Genomic DNA, 18,594 nt, shown 5'->3' with positions numbered 1-18,594 from the left:
AAAAAAAAAATAAAATCCCATGGTAACCCTCAGTTGTGTACTTTAGACAGCAAAACAATTTAAACCAGTAAGACTATGGCAATGTTAAGGAATTTGAAGAAAGGTTTATATTAGATTGTTATCCTAAACTGACTCAAATATTTCAAACACAATAATGAATCCTTTGATTAAAAATATTTTTTAGAAACTAGTATTTACATCAAGAGATTATAAGAAATCTTGCTTACACAGAAGGAAATGTATCTGTAACTAAATTAACACTGACAGTTTTTTCATAAGGGCATGATGTTTTACTGATATTTCCCTGAAGAAAGCTCAGTTTCATGATAATATAGCAAAAATAGGTCAAAACTTGAAAGATGAGGCTATTATACTGGAAGTTTTTAATGCAGGGAGAGATCAAATTTCCACCTGCAATTTTTGTGTTCATTTAATCTTCCCTGTAATAAATTACAGTACAATTGGCAGTGATTAGAGTACATTGCAATTTTCTTTTTAAAGATGCAAAAGGAGCTTCATGAACACAGCAACATTTTGAGTATCAATTTAAATTCCTTGGAGTGAATTTTTACCATCTGGGAAATGCTTCACACTTAACTTATTTTCGGTAACTCTTTGCAAAATATCAGAGCAGCACAGTTTTCACCAAATCTTTCTTTATCACAATTCTATAATTCCAATATGCTATCTAATTATAAAAAAAATATGCAGAATCACACTTGAGCCATAATTGGGACAACTTTTGCGTCTGTTTTGCTTATTCAGGCTTTGAGCTTCAAACAGCTTTAGTAAATACCTGATTGGAAAGGTACATTTCTATTGTTAACCAAACTTTTCAAAAGAGCCTTCACATTTACTGTGCATTTCTGGGTCCAGACAGAAGTTCAAAGTCACCAAAAGATAATCCCATAAGAGAATATTCTATATACTTTCATTTCCCAAACATTACACCACATACCATTAAACAATGCAAACACCTTTCAAATTTTGGATAAGCATCTCCTATCCTATTACACTTCCTCATACGTGGTATTCTAAAGCATTTAGCAGTACATCCAGTTTACTCATTCCAGAAATCCAGATGCTCAGAAAAGAATGTGAGATTAATTTCCACAGGTTTAATATATTTATTCTCAACTGTACTTTAGATTTTATATCATCAGCCAAATTCACTAATGTTTTATGCAGACAAAAGCTCCAATGATGGGTCATTAAAAGAAAATGTGTCCTCCCAACCTCAAGCCAGGAAGAGATTGTGGGATTTGCACTAAATCTGGGAAGGTTGTGAACAGAAGGGTGGCAAAATTAATAGCTTCAAAGATCCAATTTAGCTACTGATGAAACCCTTTTGGTATCCTGGACAACTCCAGAACTGTCTCCAGCATGATTCACAGATGCTATCCTTAGTGGTAACATGCCCTGCCTTCACTTTGTATGAAATCTCCTTATAATCCGTCCTAACATAGGAAGATATAATTGACCCTGAATGCCTCAGCAACAGAGATGATGACATAATGCTTCATTGCAATGATCTCATAGTATTTCAGAATTCAGAGTTATGCAGAAAATTGGTAAGAAAATGTTCTGAAAACCAGATAGCAGTAATGTGACTATAGCTGTGATGGTCTGAACTAGATGTCTCTTTCAAACACAACATAATTCTACATTTTCTATTTATATACTGCTCTGAATCTACACGGGGCCAGACTGCACTGCTCCTGATCTTCTGTGTATGTGTGAAAGCCTGCCATAAGACCTTACACCAGCTAGCAAGACAGCTGTTCAAGAACAGCAGACAGCAACTCTCCCTGAAGTCTTTTCCTGCTAGGGATTGAAGAGGTAAACCAATCCTCTTTGCTTTTGGCATGTTATACATTACATATCTGAGAATACCAGGAAAGGAGGTAACAGGCTTAAATTATTTTGCATGAACTTGCACTCTTAAGAAAGGGTCAAAAATACTGGAAATGGACCAAATTTTTCTAACACCCCCATGCTTTTCTAATAACCACCTATCCAGCAGGATCGGAGTAAACTTCTTCACTGGCATAACATGCAGTGGACAACAGACCCTCCTCTTTCTCTTGTGAGAGAAAGATTGTGCCCAACTGAGACGGATCATCTTTGATGCACCTCCGTCAGAAGAGCTTGTGACTATGTGCCACAATTTAGCCCATAATGTTTTCTGAATGCTAAGTGCTAAACTTAAAATTAGGAGTTACATATTATTCTATTTTTAAAAATGATATTTTTCCTGAGCAGAGATTGACTCCACATCTGAGGAAGCCACAGAGAATGAGTTATTTCATCTATGGGCAGAAATAATTTTGCTTCTGGCATATACTTCAAAGCAATTTTTAGAATCTGAAACAGAAATAAGTGATGTACTGTGCTAAAATGCCCAAAATTGATCTCTAGCCTTAGAAAAACAGGAAGCATGCAGATTTAAGTGCTTTTTTAGAGCACAGAATAATCCCAAGTCTTGTCAGTTGTGTGCCAGCACAATTCAAATCTGTTTTAAATCACTGTTCAGACCTATCATGCACATGTTCTACTTTAGAATTATAGATTTAGTTTAGAATGATATCCCACTGGTTTTGAAGTAATGTATTTGCCTCCAGTATTTTTAGAAAGAAAAAGCTCTTCCACACAAGTAATTTTTAATGTGTTGGAGTCTGATTCTATCTGAAATCTGCTAAACTCAGTATGACTATTTCCACTAATACCAATAAATTCTGGATCAGGCCCCTAGAGAATTTTAACTGGCAATCAGCATTTTAAACACATTTTCTTACTGAATTGCATATATTTTCAGTATCAAAGATTCTATGACATCTTCTGAAGATAGTCATAGCCATAGATATTTTATCAAATATTTTATTTTGCAAAATATAGTTGCATGTTTTGGTCTATACAGTGACTTCAAAGAATAATATAGAATATGTAACTACAGCATGTAATTAAAATTCCTTTACAAAAACTCTAATTTGTTTTTCAGGTTATGAATGAGTGAGTGGTAGCATGCAGAACAATTTGCTATATCCATTAAAAAACAGTAGCAATTTATTTTATTGTCGTGTAAGATAATGTAGGTGCATTTATTTGATTTTACAGAAAAGGATAATCTAGGACTTTTTCACATAATTTTCTGCTCTTTTTGGTGGAAAATGTTAATTCATCTAACAAAAGATTCATGAGATGTAGATGTTGGTTTCCGTAACACTTTCCTGGCAAAAGGTTTCTCAGCTCCAGAAAAGAATGTATGGATGAAACTAGAGAACGTATGAACCTGCAAGACCAGGAGTTTGAGGCATTCATTGGTGATGTGGAAAACAGAGGTTTCAATCCCTGCTCAGCCCAGGTACTTGAAAGAAGGATTTTATAGCATAGATAAGTATCCTAACCACCAAGCTGTTGACTATTTGCTTTCTCTTTCTCTTCTCTCTCCTGTTTTTGACCTATCTCATTTTTCTTGTTCTCTTTCTCGCACAGTTTTGACAGGTGACAGTATTCCTAAGTGAAAATACAAAACACTTTTAAATTTCTCATCAGATTTATTATAATCATATCGTTGACATTTACAAGAGAACCACACTGGACCTACTGCCATATCTTTAGTTACCTAAGAGAACCACTGCACCTACTGCCATATCTTTAGTTTATTTCAAGCTTAGCTCTCAAGTTTCCAGGGAATAAATGATGGGTATAATGAATGCTAAGAAATACATTTCTATTAGATGAAAAATTATTTGCTCAGTAACATTTTTTTTTTTCCTGCATCATCAGTGTTGTTATCCTTGGATTATCAGATTTAGGACTAAAATGACTAATAGCTGTGAAATATAGTTAATGTCCTTTTACTATTTTGTGTATTTTTTTTCTAACACTAATGACAGTATTTAGTAATCAATCAATTCTTTAAGCTTAATTTGCTTACAGATAGGATGCTAATTGTACAAGATCTGTGGTCTGTGGTGTTGAGGCAGAACTTAATTATACACAGACTGATGGGTGGGTTTTTCTTTGGTTGAAATTATTGTAGCTCAGTATCGTTAGATGAATATGGTGTTTAGTAGCATGAGTGGTCTTATTGGTTGTGACGCAAAAGAACAAAACAGAAGGAAAGTGCATATCCAATAACCAAGATTGGTTTGTAAGTCCTAAGAAGAGTGCATATAGCTCCCGTAAAAAGAAATAAAGCTCTCACAAGGAAAACACAACACAATATCTAATTATAACAAGAAGTTAAAAAATTATTCGAGATATAATAATCTGTGATCATTTAAAACCCAAAAGGTGAAGAAAGGAAACAACTGTATGATACTTTATAAAGTAATTGTGCTGATTATTTATGTAGCTGATGTAAGTATTTAAGGCAACCCAATATCATCCATGGAGTAATAAGAGGCAGAGTCGTCTAGACCAAAATACATGACATTATCAAACTCAAAGTGTGTCATTTAAAAATCTAAAACACTATAATATGCATTAAGAGTGTATACTTCACCAAGATTCCAGGTAAGCACCACCATGAGATATTCTTGCTTTGATATTATTGTATGTACTACCTTTTGTGATAGTGGTTTGCTTTCACTGCTGGAGGAAAAATATTTCCCCATGGCTACTGTTGCTATAGGTGATGTTTCAATTGCTGCTATACTGTGGAAGAATGTTCTTGAGAGAAAGAATATATCAGTTCAGAATTTTCAGAAAACCTGAAATAATTATGTCTGATTATTTCCTGAAATAATCATAAGTCTGATTATGACACTTGATTGGAACTTGAAAAAGGTCTGTTCCAAAATTTTTCTTCAAAATTAAGCAAGGCACTTAGTACTTTGGTTCTGCTCACCTTATCTTTAATTGAGATTAGTGATATTTCCATTTCCCCATCCTTTTTTGAAGTATAGCTACATGATAAGGGGCAACATGTCACTCGAGCATCAATGCTCTTGTAGTAACTGGCCACGAGTATACTCTTAGCGCTCCTACATGGATGGTAAGGAACTGCACTCCAGCTCTATTTCACTGTGAAGTAGATTAATTCAACATTCGCTGTAGAGTAAAAAGCATGAAGATACAGCAGATGAGGTGAGGACCAGCTACTTGTTAAACCACCAGAACTAGCGGCCTGCCTAAATTCTCTGAGTACTTCTGAGTAAGTGATATACTGTCCAAGGAGAACTTCCCCTGACAACACATAGACACACCATGCAGGCAGATATGGGCTGTCAGTTCCATTGACTTGGAATGACATCATCAGGGTTTTTTTGCCTGTAGGAATTATTAGCGTATGGTAAGCTCTGAAGGGGAGTACATCACTCAGAAAGAGAAAGAAAAGATGGACAGACCATGTATCATTTTACAATATGAAAAAAAAAATGTGATGAATATTTATTATTCTGTGGTCATGATACAAAACTACCTCCTAAGCTACAAAAAAACTTGGGGTAGTATAGTCCATGCAGTCCATGTTGCTCAAGAGAAATAACGTATGTTTTTACCTTTGCGAAAAATGCCTGGTAATACAGGGAAAAACAGTCTTCCCTGTTCCCCGAACCTGTGCTTTTAGCAGTATTTTTCTTTTTTATTTTGTTATCCAATTTCTTTCTTTTTCAGCGTCGCCTTTCTCTTGACTATGAAGATGGCATAGGATACCTTCTACAGGAGGAGGGAGAAGAGGGCTATTGTAAGTATCATCTCACTTTTTCAGAGGGATGCGAGCGAGCTAGCAAGCAGGTAGGGTTATTCTAATTGCTTGACTAAACTGCAAGTGATTTAAATAATTTAATATTTATGGTTTTAACAATTGGCTTTCCTGGAATTTATCTCAGCAAAGAAAAGCAAAACAATAAGCTTGGTTTTACAAAACCTGTATCTCACAGTCAGGCTTTCTGATATTTGACACGGTAAAAGGGACAATTAGAGCTTTTTCTATAGCTGAAATATTCAGAATCTCTCCTTTCTCCTTGTTTTCATTCTTCTGATTCTTTCGTAGTTAATAGGAGCTGATTTATACTGAAGGCTTACAGATGCATCTACACTAGTGCTTTAGTTTGGCTGGGAAATCTCCTGACAGTTCGCATTTATTGTGTTTTGGTTTACACCCTGGAGCAATCTCAGAGTGCATGAACTGTATTCCTTCTGGCTGAAATTAAATGGGAAGATGGGCTTCAGTGTGAGTGCTATACCTTTGTTGACTTTTTTTGTAGAAAATACACATGATTTGTTCTTCCACCATTTTTAAGGTGCCACTAAACATTCTAAGACAATATTTTAAGATTCAGCAAGTGTATGATACACAGGATTCATTTGAAGGGTACCTGGTTTTTACTTTTGCCTTAGTAATAACAATATTAAACTGCCTCCTAGTGGCCTGGTGCATAGGTAAATGTAGATTTTTCATAATTTAAACCCATTTATCAGAAACAAAAATCCCCAACAACCCCACTGTCCTGCTATGGGAAACACCAAAACTAGTAACAAAAAAGTAAATTAACTTTTGATCATTTGTTATTGAATTACTTCTATTGAAATATTGAATTATTATTGAATTACAGTATTGGGTTATAGTATTCTATGGAATCCAGTGAACATTAAAACTTAATATATATATATATATGAGATACCTTGATAGCTTGATAAATGAAAAGCTGCTAAGGGAGCATTATATTTGAAGAAAAACTTAAATTTAAATTTAAAAAAACAAGCATACTGGGCCCCAGAAAATTCAACTAAGTTGAATTTAAACTAAACTAGATTTTAATTAAAGTGGTACTAAAAATGCCATGATGAAATTATTTTTTGTATGTGTTTGGGTTTTCACACATAGCTTCAGGTTTTGCATGGAGATTCTTTATCCTTGACAGGTAAGCATCTTGCAAACAATTGTAGTAAGACTATGTAGAAGTCTATGTTTGGTTTTTTTTTATGACACCAGATGTGTGTTGCCTCTACTGTTGCGAAAATGGATTCTGGGGAAGAAGGATTATAGAGAATCCTGCCATTCCTATGAGGTATGTCTGGAGACAGCAATTCTTAAACATTTTTCTAAAAAAAAAAAATCCTTAGGAGATCAGTAATATTCCTTGTGAGCTGTACAAGATCAACCCAGAGTTGTTCTTAAAAGAGTACTTCAGCATGACTTAAATAATGCCGCTACAGAGTAAGTCTTCAATACTTTCATTCTTGTAAATGTACAAACAGTAAATTGTCACTAATGAGCTCTACAAAACATCAACAGAAGTGGGAATAAGACTTGTCTTTCAAATGATTTAACAAAGGGCTTCTCCCAAAATAAGAAAAATATCCATAACTAGGAAATAAAAAAAGCCACAATCCAAAAGAAAATGATTCTATGTCTCAGGAATTAAGAATCTTAGTTCTATGAACAGTGTTGCTGAAATGCAGAAAATTGGCATCAGCTGGTGTCACAATCTGCTAGGTGCAAGTCACACAAATGAAAGCTCTAGAACATAAACAATAGACTCACTTTTCAGCTTTCTGAATTTTTAAATGATTGGAAACAAAAGGTGCAACTCCCTCATGGGGATTAGATATTTAGTTGTGTGGAACTCCTTGCAATAATATCTTGTGGGTACAAAATTTATACATGGGTTCAATGGAGAATGGATAAATCCATAGAACATAAATCTACTAAGGTTATGTAGTACATAGGAAACATCCAGGAGGACCTTGGGCTGCAAATAGTTGAAGGCTGTAACGACATTCTGAAGAGGTGTCACTATGCATTTTTTTTTTTGCAATTATGCATTTCCTAAAGGCATTCATATTTGGTCATTGTCAAATATGACACAGGGCAGAAAAAATTTTACTCTTACTCAGGCCAACCTTTCTAATGCTTTTTATTTTAGGTCCTTCTGTTTTTGTTAAACTTATGAGAATTTATTCATTTGAGTCTCTGACAGTTCTGACATATTTTCAGAGTACAGCTCTGTATCTTCCCCAGACGTGGCCATCTGCCCCTATCTTCTTCATCTGAGTAAGTCCAAACTCTCAGTGAATCCTCTGCATAACTCTAAGAAGACAATGAGTCTCTCACTATGTAAAAATTAGAAATGGGAAAAAAATCCTTTCAATTTATACAACTTTATAATTAGAGCTACATTACCACTAGAAATACAAAATGTACACTCATATACAGAACTTGTATGACCAAGCCCAAAATTAGGTATAACATATAGCATTTCTATAGATTGTCAAAGAAACCTCTTGACAGTTTCAATTTATATTATTCATTATATCCTGAATTTGTGCAATTATTTATTTCTACCAAAGTGAATACTCCTGAGAGCAAGGAATATTTTTGATTTTTTTCAAACTTGCCAGTATCTTTTCGAATTCTTACCTAATTGCAAACTATCAAACTAGCTGCTGTATAGAAGTTATTCAACAACATAGGAAAAAACAGATGTAAATATTTCATCTTGGTTTATAGTAACATCTATTCAGTCATTCTGAAACCATTCATGAAAGTGTCTCAGATTTATTGACTAATTCCTACTGAAAAAAAGGTTTTTGAGGCTAGAATCAAAATTCTGGAACTCATGGTGTCATCTCCATTTTAGACAAAATGATAGCAGCTATTCCAGAATGAGGGAGACCTGGGTTCAATTTTTTCCCTTCACTAAATGGCATCAAACTTTCATTTTCTGCAAGAGTACTACCACCTGCAATGTACTCTGATATGTGTCTCTTTTACATTGTTCAACTAGAGCTGGTTATAAAATACCTAATTAATTAGGTAATAAGTAAGACTGTCTCTACTCTAGTTGTTGGATATTCATCAAAGGTACAGAAGGCTTGTTTTCCCACCCATATAGACCATTTTTTTATACAGCGTGGAACAACATAAAAAGAGAGATTTATCACAGCAAATGATAGTAGCATTAAAACAGCAAATAGAAAAAGATGCAGTTGAGTTACATGCACAGAGAGTAAGAAAGATAAATAAAAATTGTCTTTTATTTCAGAATGGTTTTAGGAGAAAACAAAACAGATAAAATTCTTTGTCACTGGTTGGTGTGTAATACAGAGAGTTGTTGTTTTTTTTTTTTAAACTGGAGGTCACTAGGTATGCTTGGAGGACTACAAGTTCTTTTAAAAAAACAGGCACATTTTTGCCATTTCCTTCAGTTCTAGTCATATCACATAGGGCTCAGAAATATAGCTGGTGAGCAGAAAGCTTTCTAAAAGATACAAACATTCCGGCAAGGAGAAGAAGCAGAAAAGCGATTAAATATGAATAAGAGGACATGATAAGAAGAAAAGAAAAACAGATTGAAATGTAAGATAGAATATTCTAAATAATGCTACAATCAGTTTAAATGTATTCACAGAGTGAAAGAAAACTCTACCACAAACAATACTGTGAGGAACTGAAGACTGAAACATCCTAGTGCTCTTTTCTCATAGCCCTCATCGCAGAAAAGCGATTAAATATGAATAAGAGGACATGATAAGAAGAAAAGAAAAACAGATTGAAATGTAAGATAGAATATTCTAAATAATGCTACAATCAGTTTAAATGTATTCACAGAGTGAAAGAAAACTCTACCACAAACAATACTGTGAGGAACTGAAGACTGAAACATCCTAGTGCTATTTTCTCATAGCCCTCATTTTGCAATGGCAATTCTTCTGACTGAAGAAGTTTTCATGAGCGTCCCTCGAGAGCTTGGTCAATCTTATTTACAAAATGTCCAAAGGAAAGATAAGGGAACAATACAAGGCATGCTGACAGCCTAAAGACTAAAATGATCTGTCTCTGCAAATGGTCCCACTAGAAGTTAAGGAGTTATTTTGCTTCCAGCTTAGTAAAAAAAAAAACAAAAAAGCAAAGCAAAGAGTTGACTAAGATGACAATCAGATAAATATGAGTATTGCCTATAGTTAATGTGCTTCTAGAAATGGCTAAGAATTGTAAATGAAACATTACAGAAAATATTTTTTCTTTTGACATTACATGTCAGGATAATTATTATAACTGGAAAAATGCACATCAGATACAGATAATTAAAAATGTAAATTATATTGCTTTTAACAATTGCATTCATAACCTGTTCAACTAAAGAAACTCTTTAAAAATTCTTTATAGGCTTACTGTTGTAATATCTGACGTTACTTCAGGAAAACATTTTATGATGTGATGAACCACTGTTACATGTCTGTTCTGTCATCTCAGAAAGAAGATGACATGTGCAACTAAATGAAGTGTAATAGATTTTAATAGCACAAATAGACATGTACACAAACATGCATACATTACTTTATGTTTACTTTAGAGACAAAAAAAGTCGAAGAAATAGCTAATACCTGAAGTTGGTTGTAGTGTAATGCGTAGTGTTCCTAAGGATCCTGAGGGAAATCTTCCCCAATTTTAGCACAGTCTCTAAGAAATTCTCATCTCCAGCATCATCACAGCATTGCTCTATTTCCTATCTTACTGCTTGCCAGATTGAGGCCTAAGAATTTAGGCTTTCAAAATTAGTAAATGTATTTTACATATTACATGGGATTTTTTTTTTCCCCTGTATTGTCAACAATTGCTAATTGGCTTTATTCATAGTAAGGAAATAATGTGGGGGAAAAGAGCAAATCCTCTGAAGAATAGCCATCTGAAGAAAAGATAGGCACACGCATTGGTCAACACATGCATATCCACATGTGGTCAGATGGTTCAGAATTTAATTTGAAAAGACATTAGCTGTTCATGTCATTTCTTGTTTTAATACATCCAATGCTATATCTGACAACAGGGCTTAGAGACTCATCTGCAGTTTTATTCCTTCAATATGCCTGCTTCAAACTGTTTTATTTTCGTATTAGTTTACTATTGACGTAGCAATCAGAATGTCCACATAGTTAGTGACATGTGAGACTGTGTTTGGAGAGCAGGTTCACACTAACAGCTACTAAGTGGGTTTAGCCCACATAATTCATTTAAGCCTGAGAAAAGACTGAAAGATAACACTGTATAGGCATTACTGAAGACCTAGGTAACACTGTCATGAAGTTTAAGTTGGAAAAATATAACTATTTCCAAGAAGATTATTTTTAAGTTCAGGTAGCATGGGATTTAGGGGCTTATTGTATCTAACATTTCATGCAAACACTAGTACAGATCAGTTTCTTGCAAAAAGATATATTGTTTTTGAATGGAACGACAGGAGTCAGTTTCATCTACAGCTTTCCAGGCATCGCCTCACTTGATCTTTCTGCTATCAGATTTTTGGACATTATATACTGCATGTTGACGTATTTGTAACAGTGTGATATAATTACAATGAGCTTCATGAAGTATGTTGTTTTGAAACTAGAAGGTGTAAAGACAGTAGAAGTTAACAAATAGAAGTTTATAATATTAATTAACCCTACATTTCCCTGTTCCTGTGGGACAGACTGTATCTTTGCCTTGGATAACTGTGCAAAGGCTGGAATCAGAAGCAGCAAAAAGAAGGGCAACATAAGGAGACCTTAACATGCTACATCTGCTGGACAACTTAATTAGAACAAAAAAGAAATCGTTTGAGACAGTACCGAGTATGATCCCCAGTAGCAGTTCCTGGAATAACTCTACTACATCTTACTACTTAAACTCAGTTGAACTTGGCTATAAATTGAAGGGAAAAAACAGATAATCTTCACAGATGAAAAGGCTTAAATTAACCTGGTTTGAAGAATGCCCTAGCAGATTTTGTCATATTGTAATCAAGAAGATGATGAAGAAAATTAAAAACCAGAGGAAAGAGGGCTTGAATTTGACCTTCTCAGGCATTTCATCTGGAAAAGAATTCTCAATCAACAATAGGTCGGTACAGGCTCATAATACCATTTTTTTCAGATGTTCAGTCACTGGAGGTGCAGGTGTCCATATATAGGAGATGGGAATGCTTTATTTACCAGCACTTGTTGATTATGCTTATTTCATTACATGCCAATATTTTCCCCTTTCTCTGTCACTAGAAGAAAACCACGTGGTTTTTTGGTAATTAGTAAGGTATTGTTAACAAAGACAGTGTACCATGAACGTATATATAGCACACCTAAAAATACCCTCTAGCAATAAAAGGTATTTTCTTTTTTCTTTGCATTCCTTTCATTTTGTATTTCACTTCCAGTAATTCCAAAACTTTTTATAATTGAAGAAACAAGGCTTGAAGAGTCTACATAGACATCACAGTTTGATATTTTCATATCAGATTTTAATAAATGAGATATTTGAATAAGAAAGTAATGTTGACAAATATGTGACGTACTTCAAATAGCAGCTTTGCTAATGTCACATAAAGGAACATTCCTGCAGCAGAATAAATTTTGACTGTATCTAGGAATGCAGCATAGCCAGGAATTTTAGACCAGACCTCTGAACCAAGTTTCTAATACTTACTAACAGCCACAGTAATATCCTGAATATCTTGGTTCTCTCAAAAGAGAAAGATAAAACTGCAAGCTTATCTTTAAGTGTAGGGCTGCTTTTGCTTCAGAAAAATTGGACTTGTGAGACAAAAAAATTTGATCAGATATTTACTTTAAAGAAAGATCTGAAGACACTTCTAGAAGAAACCTAAGGTGTGACTCAAACATTACTTTTTCATTGTAGAAGAGAAAAAATTATAGTCTACATATTAAAGATTGAACTCTTGAATTGTACATTCTGGGTTGTTCTAAGGATCAATGTAGCCTTCTCAGATGAATGAAATAATGTTACTCAAAGTCAGAAAACAAGACACGTAAAAAGAGTAAGAGCTACATTAAGGTCCTACAGTGGACAGACTTTGTAACTAAGAGATAAACTCAGTAAATACCTTTAGGTACCACAACAAGATGAGAGAAAAACTGTATGCTCTTTTACAATGAGTGGTATGCAGAATTTATTGAAAATTTAAAGATTTTCATGGACTGAAAATAAAGATTGCAATGAGATTACCTACAGACAACTGCTGACATTTTTCCTGCATACATGCATTCAGATCTATTTTCTGATCTGAAACAGAACAAAAATATCTGCAGAACCATCTTTTTAATTTCACAGCCCAATTATACTCAGTACAAGAAGACATAAGGAAGTTAATATGGGTTAGAGAAAGATCCATTATTCTGACTGATCAAGCAGAAATGAAAAATAAAATAATCCAGAGTGACAATTTCAGATGCAAGTGTTGATTGTGCCAAGCTGACATTACCAAGATGGCCACAATTTTGCTGCCTTCAATCTTTAAGATTTACAGTTTCAAAAGAACTTCATGGATGTATATAACAAGGCATAGAGCTATGATATTAGAGAGGCATCTCCCTGAAATCCCAAACTCCCCTCTCCTGGAGTGAATGATCTTGCACATTTAGTGGTCCTTGTTCATGGTCAAAGTTATATGAGGAATATCTCACAAAGAAACCATCACCTGATTATCAGGTCTTTAATTTTTCATTTGTGGTATCATACAAAACACCTACCAAACGTATTCAGATGATCAAGAAAATGACTAGCATCTTGCCATGACACAGTTACATACAGTAATAACTTCCTTGTGCAATGGAGTGGACTCTTTTAGTATAGAAAGTTTAATGGTAGTAGCTGACATTATTTGGATCCACTGACCTCCAACTTGAGGTGAAATATAATGCTATAAAAGCATGATCATTCACTCTGAACTCAAGAACGCTTCTATGAAATCAATGTTCTTGCTGCAAATAAAACTGTGAAAATAGGCCACGCCAAAGCTGCATTCACAGTCTGCCTTATGTATACTGGAGTGAGAGAAGAGTTTCCATCAACTTCTTGCAGGTTCTTCCACCAGTTAAAGTTCAAAACAAATAACAGAATCTTTATCCTTACATTTTAGTTGCAGGCAACCTGATATTAAGGTATCTTCTGCCATCCATGCAGGCAACATACACGGTTTTGTTCACACTATAAGGCCATCTGATCCCAAAGCTAAAGCACATACTTACCATTATATGTGGACTGTTCTCCAGCTAATTAATCAGAAAATGTTGTCATATGCTGTCAGTCGGATAATATAGTGTTGTGGTAGAGTTCAGTGGTTTTCTACTTGATAGAAATACACTTCTTGAAAATCGGGATCCCTGTTTCAAATCAGGGGATGTAGGGAATTAGCAAACACCAAGAGTAAAACTGCGATCCCCAAATATAAAAAGGAATTTTCTCTAATCCACCAAAAGTTACAAGAGATTGATTCTTCTTTGGTAGCAGACTATTGAGGTAGAGGTAAAATGATGAAGATTTTAGAATTAGAATAATTATTTTGTTGTATTAATCTCCCACTCTCATCTGAATGATAATGAATCATTGCAAGTTTCCTGAAGAAAACATAAAAAGCACCAAAATTGAGTAGGGAAATACTAATGCCTTATTTAGATGGCAGTTCCTGATTTAGAAATCCTGTAAAAAGCATTTTGATTGTTTCAAAGAAGGCAACAGAAAACTACTAGCTGCAGTTACTATGAAAATGGGTTCCTTCTGTATATTGTATCTTTCTGTTCAGCCAGAAGACCCTTGACCTCAGTAAGCATGATAAAATAATTCATTGCTTTTTGCTGATGATTCTTTTCAAAAACAAACATGAGACACATAAATGCCCAAGAATATAATATAGAAGGAAACACTCAAATGCGCACAAATCCTCAATTATTATTGAACTACACATTCTTTTAAGGTGCAGATCTTCCATGAATTTTCAGAACAAGTTGGCAATTCAGAGGATTATAATCAAGACATATGATGACTTGTAATTGTTGTCACTGTAGATCTGGAAAAGGAACAAGGAACCTCTCAGTGAAAAAACAGCTAGCTAAAGCAGAAAAAAAGCTGTAGCAGAACACTGCTTCTGCTACTCCTTGCTGACCATTATTATTCAAGGTTCAGCTTTTAACAATCTAGGTAGGAGACAAGCCTCAGAGACTTTTCCAAGAGAGACAATTTTGATCTGTTCTTTCTGGATTTTGCCATTCTCTTTACACATTAGTACTCCTTGTCTCTTGAAGAATTACAGTGCATCATCTATCATTAAGGAGACGAAAGGACATTAATGAGCAAAATAAAATGATTTTTTTTTCATTCAGACTAAGATTGTGTCTAATCTGTGATCCTATATATTACTTAAATAATTCTAGGATAGAAACCATCTGAGAAGGGGGTGGGAATTGCACTTTTACTATAATTATTTCATTTACTGATGGTAAATTAATGATTTACTTATGGTAAACCATACTCTTGAAAAACTTGTAGAAGATGCCCTGAACTTCAGAACCAGTCATTTTGCCTTTGCTATTTTTTCTTAGCTTTCTAGGCAGAGACAAGAGGAAATTCAGCTTCCACTCAATCCATAAATCAAATCATCCACAAATTAGAAATGTACAGTTCTAATAAGCATGAGACTATAGTTCCAATTTCAGACCAAATGAAATGCAGTGATTAAAAGTTACTGAGCGCAGTCCATTGTAAATTTAACCAAAGAAGAGAAAAGTAAAGTAAATCCATATATTACGAAGAACTTAACCAGAACTGTGCAACAGCAGAAATATGGAGAAGTTTATTATCTAACTCCAATGAATGTTCTTTCTGTTCTCTTATTTTTGCTTTTAAACACAGAATAATACTGTGAAAACTGAAGAGAATTTACAGTAGAAAAAACAACAACAACAAACACCTCAAAACCTAAAGAATCAAATGACCCCAGACCTAGGAATAAATGATACCATTCAAATTAATTATTTCCAGTTAGGCTTGAAAAGATTTGCTATATCCATGAATATAAGCACATTCTTCTAGTTTCAAAGATAATGACACAGCCAGTCCAAGAAAAACAATATGAATAATTTCTGATCATTTTAACTTTCTTCATTATAACAGGATTTCTCACTCTTAACTTATTTCATGACAGTTCTTTAACAATATAATTTTCCTTTGATCTAACTATGAAATTAATTATTTTTTTTATCATTTAAAAGCAAGTTTTCAGAATTTTCAAACCCCACCAACCAAAAATGTAGAGGATTCATCTCATTTGAAGACCAATGCTACAGAAGCCAATTGATAAGTGTACTGTGAATTTCAACACGTGTATTATATTTTATAGTAAAATCTACTTCTATTTATATCTTAAATACAGTATCCCTTTAAAAGAAATAACTCACTCTGCAGATCATATAAACTAGCTATCAAAGACATTTGTTTCAATACATCAGATTTCCCAAACACTATACTTTTCTGCTACAAGTTTAGCCTAAATAAAGCAACTCGCATATGAAATTTGAAGGGACAGAAGTAGCTAAATGCATGGTTGACTGACACTTTCTTGCTCCTGAAGTTTTGATCTGTGAAGAAGAAAATATTTTGATCCTGTTTAAAGCTCTATATACAGATAAAACCTTCACAGCTACAATCACACTATCACTCTATTCAATTCTTATCATCAGAACAAATATATTAAAGTTTTGCTTTAATGAATCCTATTACTACTGCAGAAACAATGTCAGGTTACTTAGAAATCTTCCCTTCTTCATCTTTACTGATGGTTACATAATGATTTCTAATTACATTTTTCCAACTTAAAATTCATATTGGAGTATGCTGACCACACAATGATGAAAGTAGATGTGTACCTGAATCATCGTAATTTCAAAACCTACAGTATCTAAATATGAGGCATTTCTGTAAAACAAAGTTTGGTTTATTCAAAATATAACATTCAGGAGAAAGTATACTTTAATAATATTGGTCATGAAATATGAGAACCCTTTGTTGAGCAGCAAAAAAAAAAATTAGGAATAATTTTGTGTATTTATGATAAATGTATTTCACTACCAAAGACAACAGCAATTCCAGCTTAAACCCACAGACCTATAGTTTTATAAAGCTTTGTTGACAGGCAAAGTAAGCTTTTTTTTCTATACCTGGAAGTTCTCTCTCTTCAACACTGTATTTCAGAGATCCAAAGGAATAATTAGCTGGACTGATTGCAGGAGTAGAAATAAAACTTGTACAGCCAACGGATGAGTTGACTTCAAAATAATTGTGGCTGTGATTCATTCGGTGAAATTCCAGAGAAGATACTATTGATGTGCGCTGCTTGGGCTACAAGAAAAATAGAAGTTTGGAGTGAAAAATACAGACTTTTTGTATAGTTTTCATTACTTGACATTTAATAAATTTACCTAGGGTTTCTCTCTTTTTACTATTTTTATTGGGCTCAAAGGTTATACTAGTAAAAATCATTTCATATGACAAGCTGTGGTGTGTAGAGATAATTTCCTTCCAAAATTTGGATTAATCTTTATTAGAAAAAATACATGTCTTCATTCTAATCAATTTAATTCAAAATAAAATAGGTTTTTACAGCCTTGCATATAATAATTGCAATCATCTTTTGATAAGAAAGGGAGCTCTTCACCAGCTGCATTGCTGGGTACATCTTGCAAAACAATTAGACCGCTGATGCCTGTATAATGACATTTACAAAATAATACCCAGCACTCATCACTCGAAAGCAACCCTCTGCTGTTTATTCAATTTATGAAGGGCTGCCTTATATATTCAGACTGAAATGTCTAAAAGCTTAGGGGAAAAATATCAGCTTAAAAAACATACATGAAAATCAAACTTTCTTCATGAGTTTTCATGGAATAGTGAAAGACTTGATACTAGTTTGTATCAAATATTTACTTTTGAAGTGAACCTCTTCATTGACCCCACTTAATGGCTGTGCTTTGGATTGCAGAGCGGCTTCAGAGCATGAGAAACTCATTCCTTTTGGGTGGATCTACACTATGAGGTACATCACAGGATTGTACAAAATGTGCTCCAACTCCTTATGGTCTTTTGACCATAGGACCACACTAAAGCTAGCCCAAATTAAAACCAATGAAATCTATATAGTGTGATCATCAGGCCAGCAACAACTTTTTCACTACATAGATCTGTTCCCATTGCACTGCACTACTTATTAATATAGACATAACCTTAGTGCTTGATGTCATGGACTATAAGCCACAGACCACTGACGGTTTGCAATGTCACGCTAAGTAGTCTGTTGCAGCACTCATCTGGCTCCATACCCAAAATATCCTATCCCCACGATGCTCCTTGCTGCTTCAAGACCAATGACCTGAAACATCTCCAAAATAGAGGAGGCCCTGCATCCAGGTGTATAGCTGTCTGTATATTTATTTCACGACAGTGAAAAACATCTCAGGAACTGCTGTCTTAGATAACTAAAGCTGGGAAAAGTAAATAGAAAAAGAGAGTAAAGGGTGCTTCAACTCGTCTTGTTTTAGCATGTCAGGCTTAACAGGTCAGAATATTTGTAAAGGTCAAGAATTTGCTACTTATTAGTGTCAAGACCAAATTATTGTCCTGGGAGCAATAAGATCTTCCTTGGACCTTGAAGCTATTCACCATCCCTTATTTAGAACTACCTGTTAAAGTACAATCTATCCCAGTGGAGTAGTTTTCAATTTTGTTTGTGGTCTATTTCATTTTTAGGTTATGAGCCCTGCAATGTTTGTGTTACAAATACAGAACTAGACTGTTTCCACTAAAAATTCACTCTTTCT

The 18,594-nt window shown here is 34.2% G+C and overlaps 1 protein-coding gene across 1 annotated transcript in view; it reads right to left on the bottom strand.

Annotated features, from left to right (window-relative positions):
• The window catches only part of ANKS1B (ankyrin repeat and sterile alpha motif domain containing 1B), a 450,245-nt gene that overhangs the window by 254,078 nt on the left and 177,573 nt on the right, over positions 1-18,594 (bottom strand). Inside the window, exon 12 of the mRNA XM_019470850.1 lies at positions 16,936-17,116. Coding sequence (XP_019326395.1) covers positions 16,936-17,116 — 181 coding nt within the window. The remainder of the gene's footprint in view (positions 1-16,935; positions 17,117-18,594) is intronic.

This window comes from Aptenodytes forsteri, unplaced genomic scaffold (assembly GCF_000699145.1).
Source record: "Aptenodytes forsteri isolate BGI_AS27 unplaced genomic scaffold, ASM69914v1 Scaffold128, whole genome shotgun sequence".
NCBI classification, from domain to species: domain Eukaryota; kingdom Metazoa; phylum Chordata; class Aves; order Sphenisciformes; family Spheniscidae; genus Aptenodytes; species Aptenodytes forsteri.
Note: the sequence above shows the minus strand (reverse complement) of the source record. Positions and strands in the feature narration are given on the sequence as shown.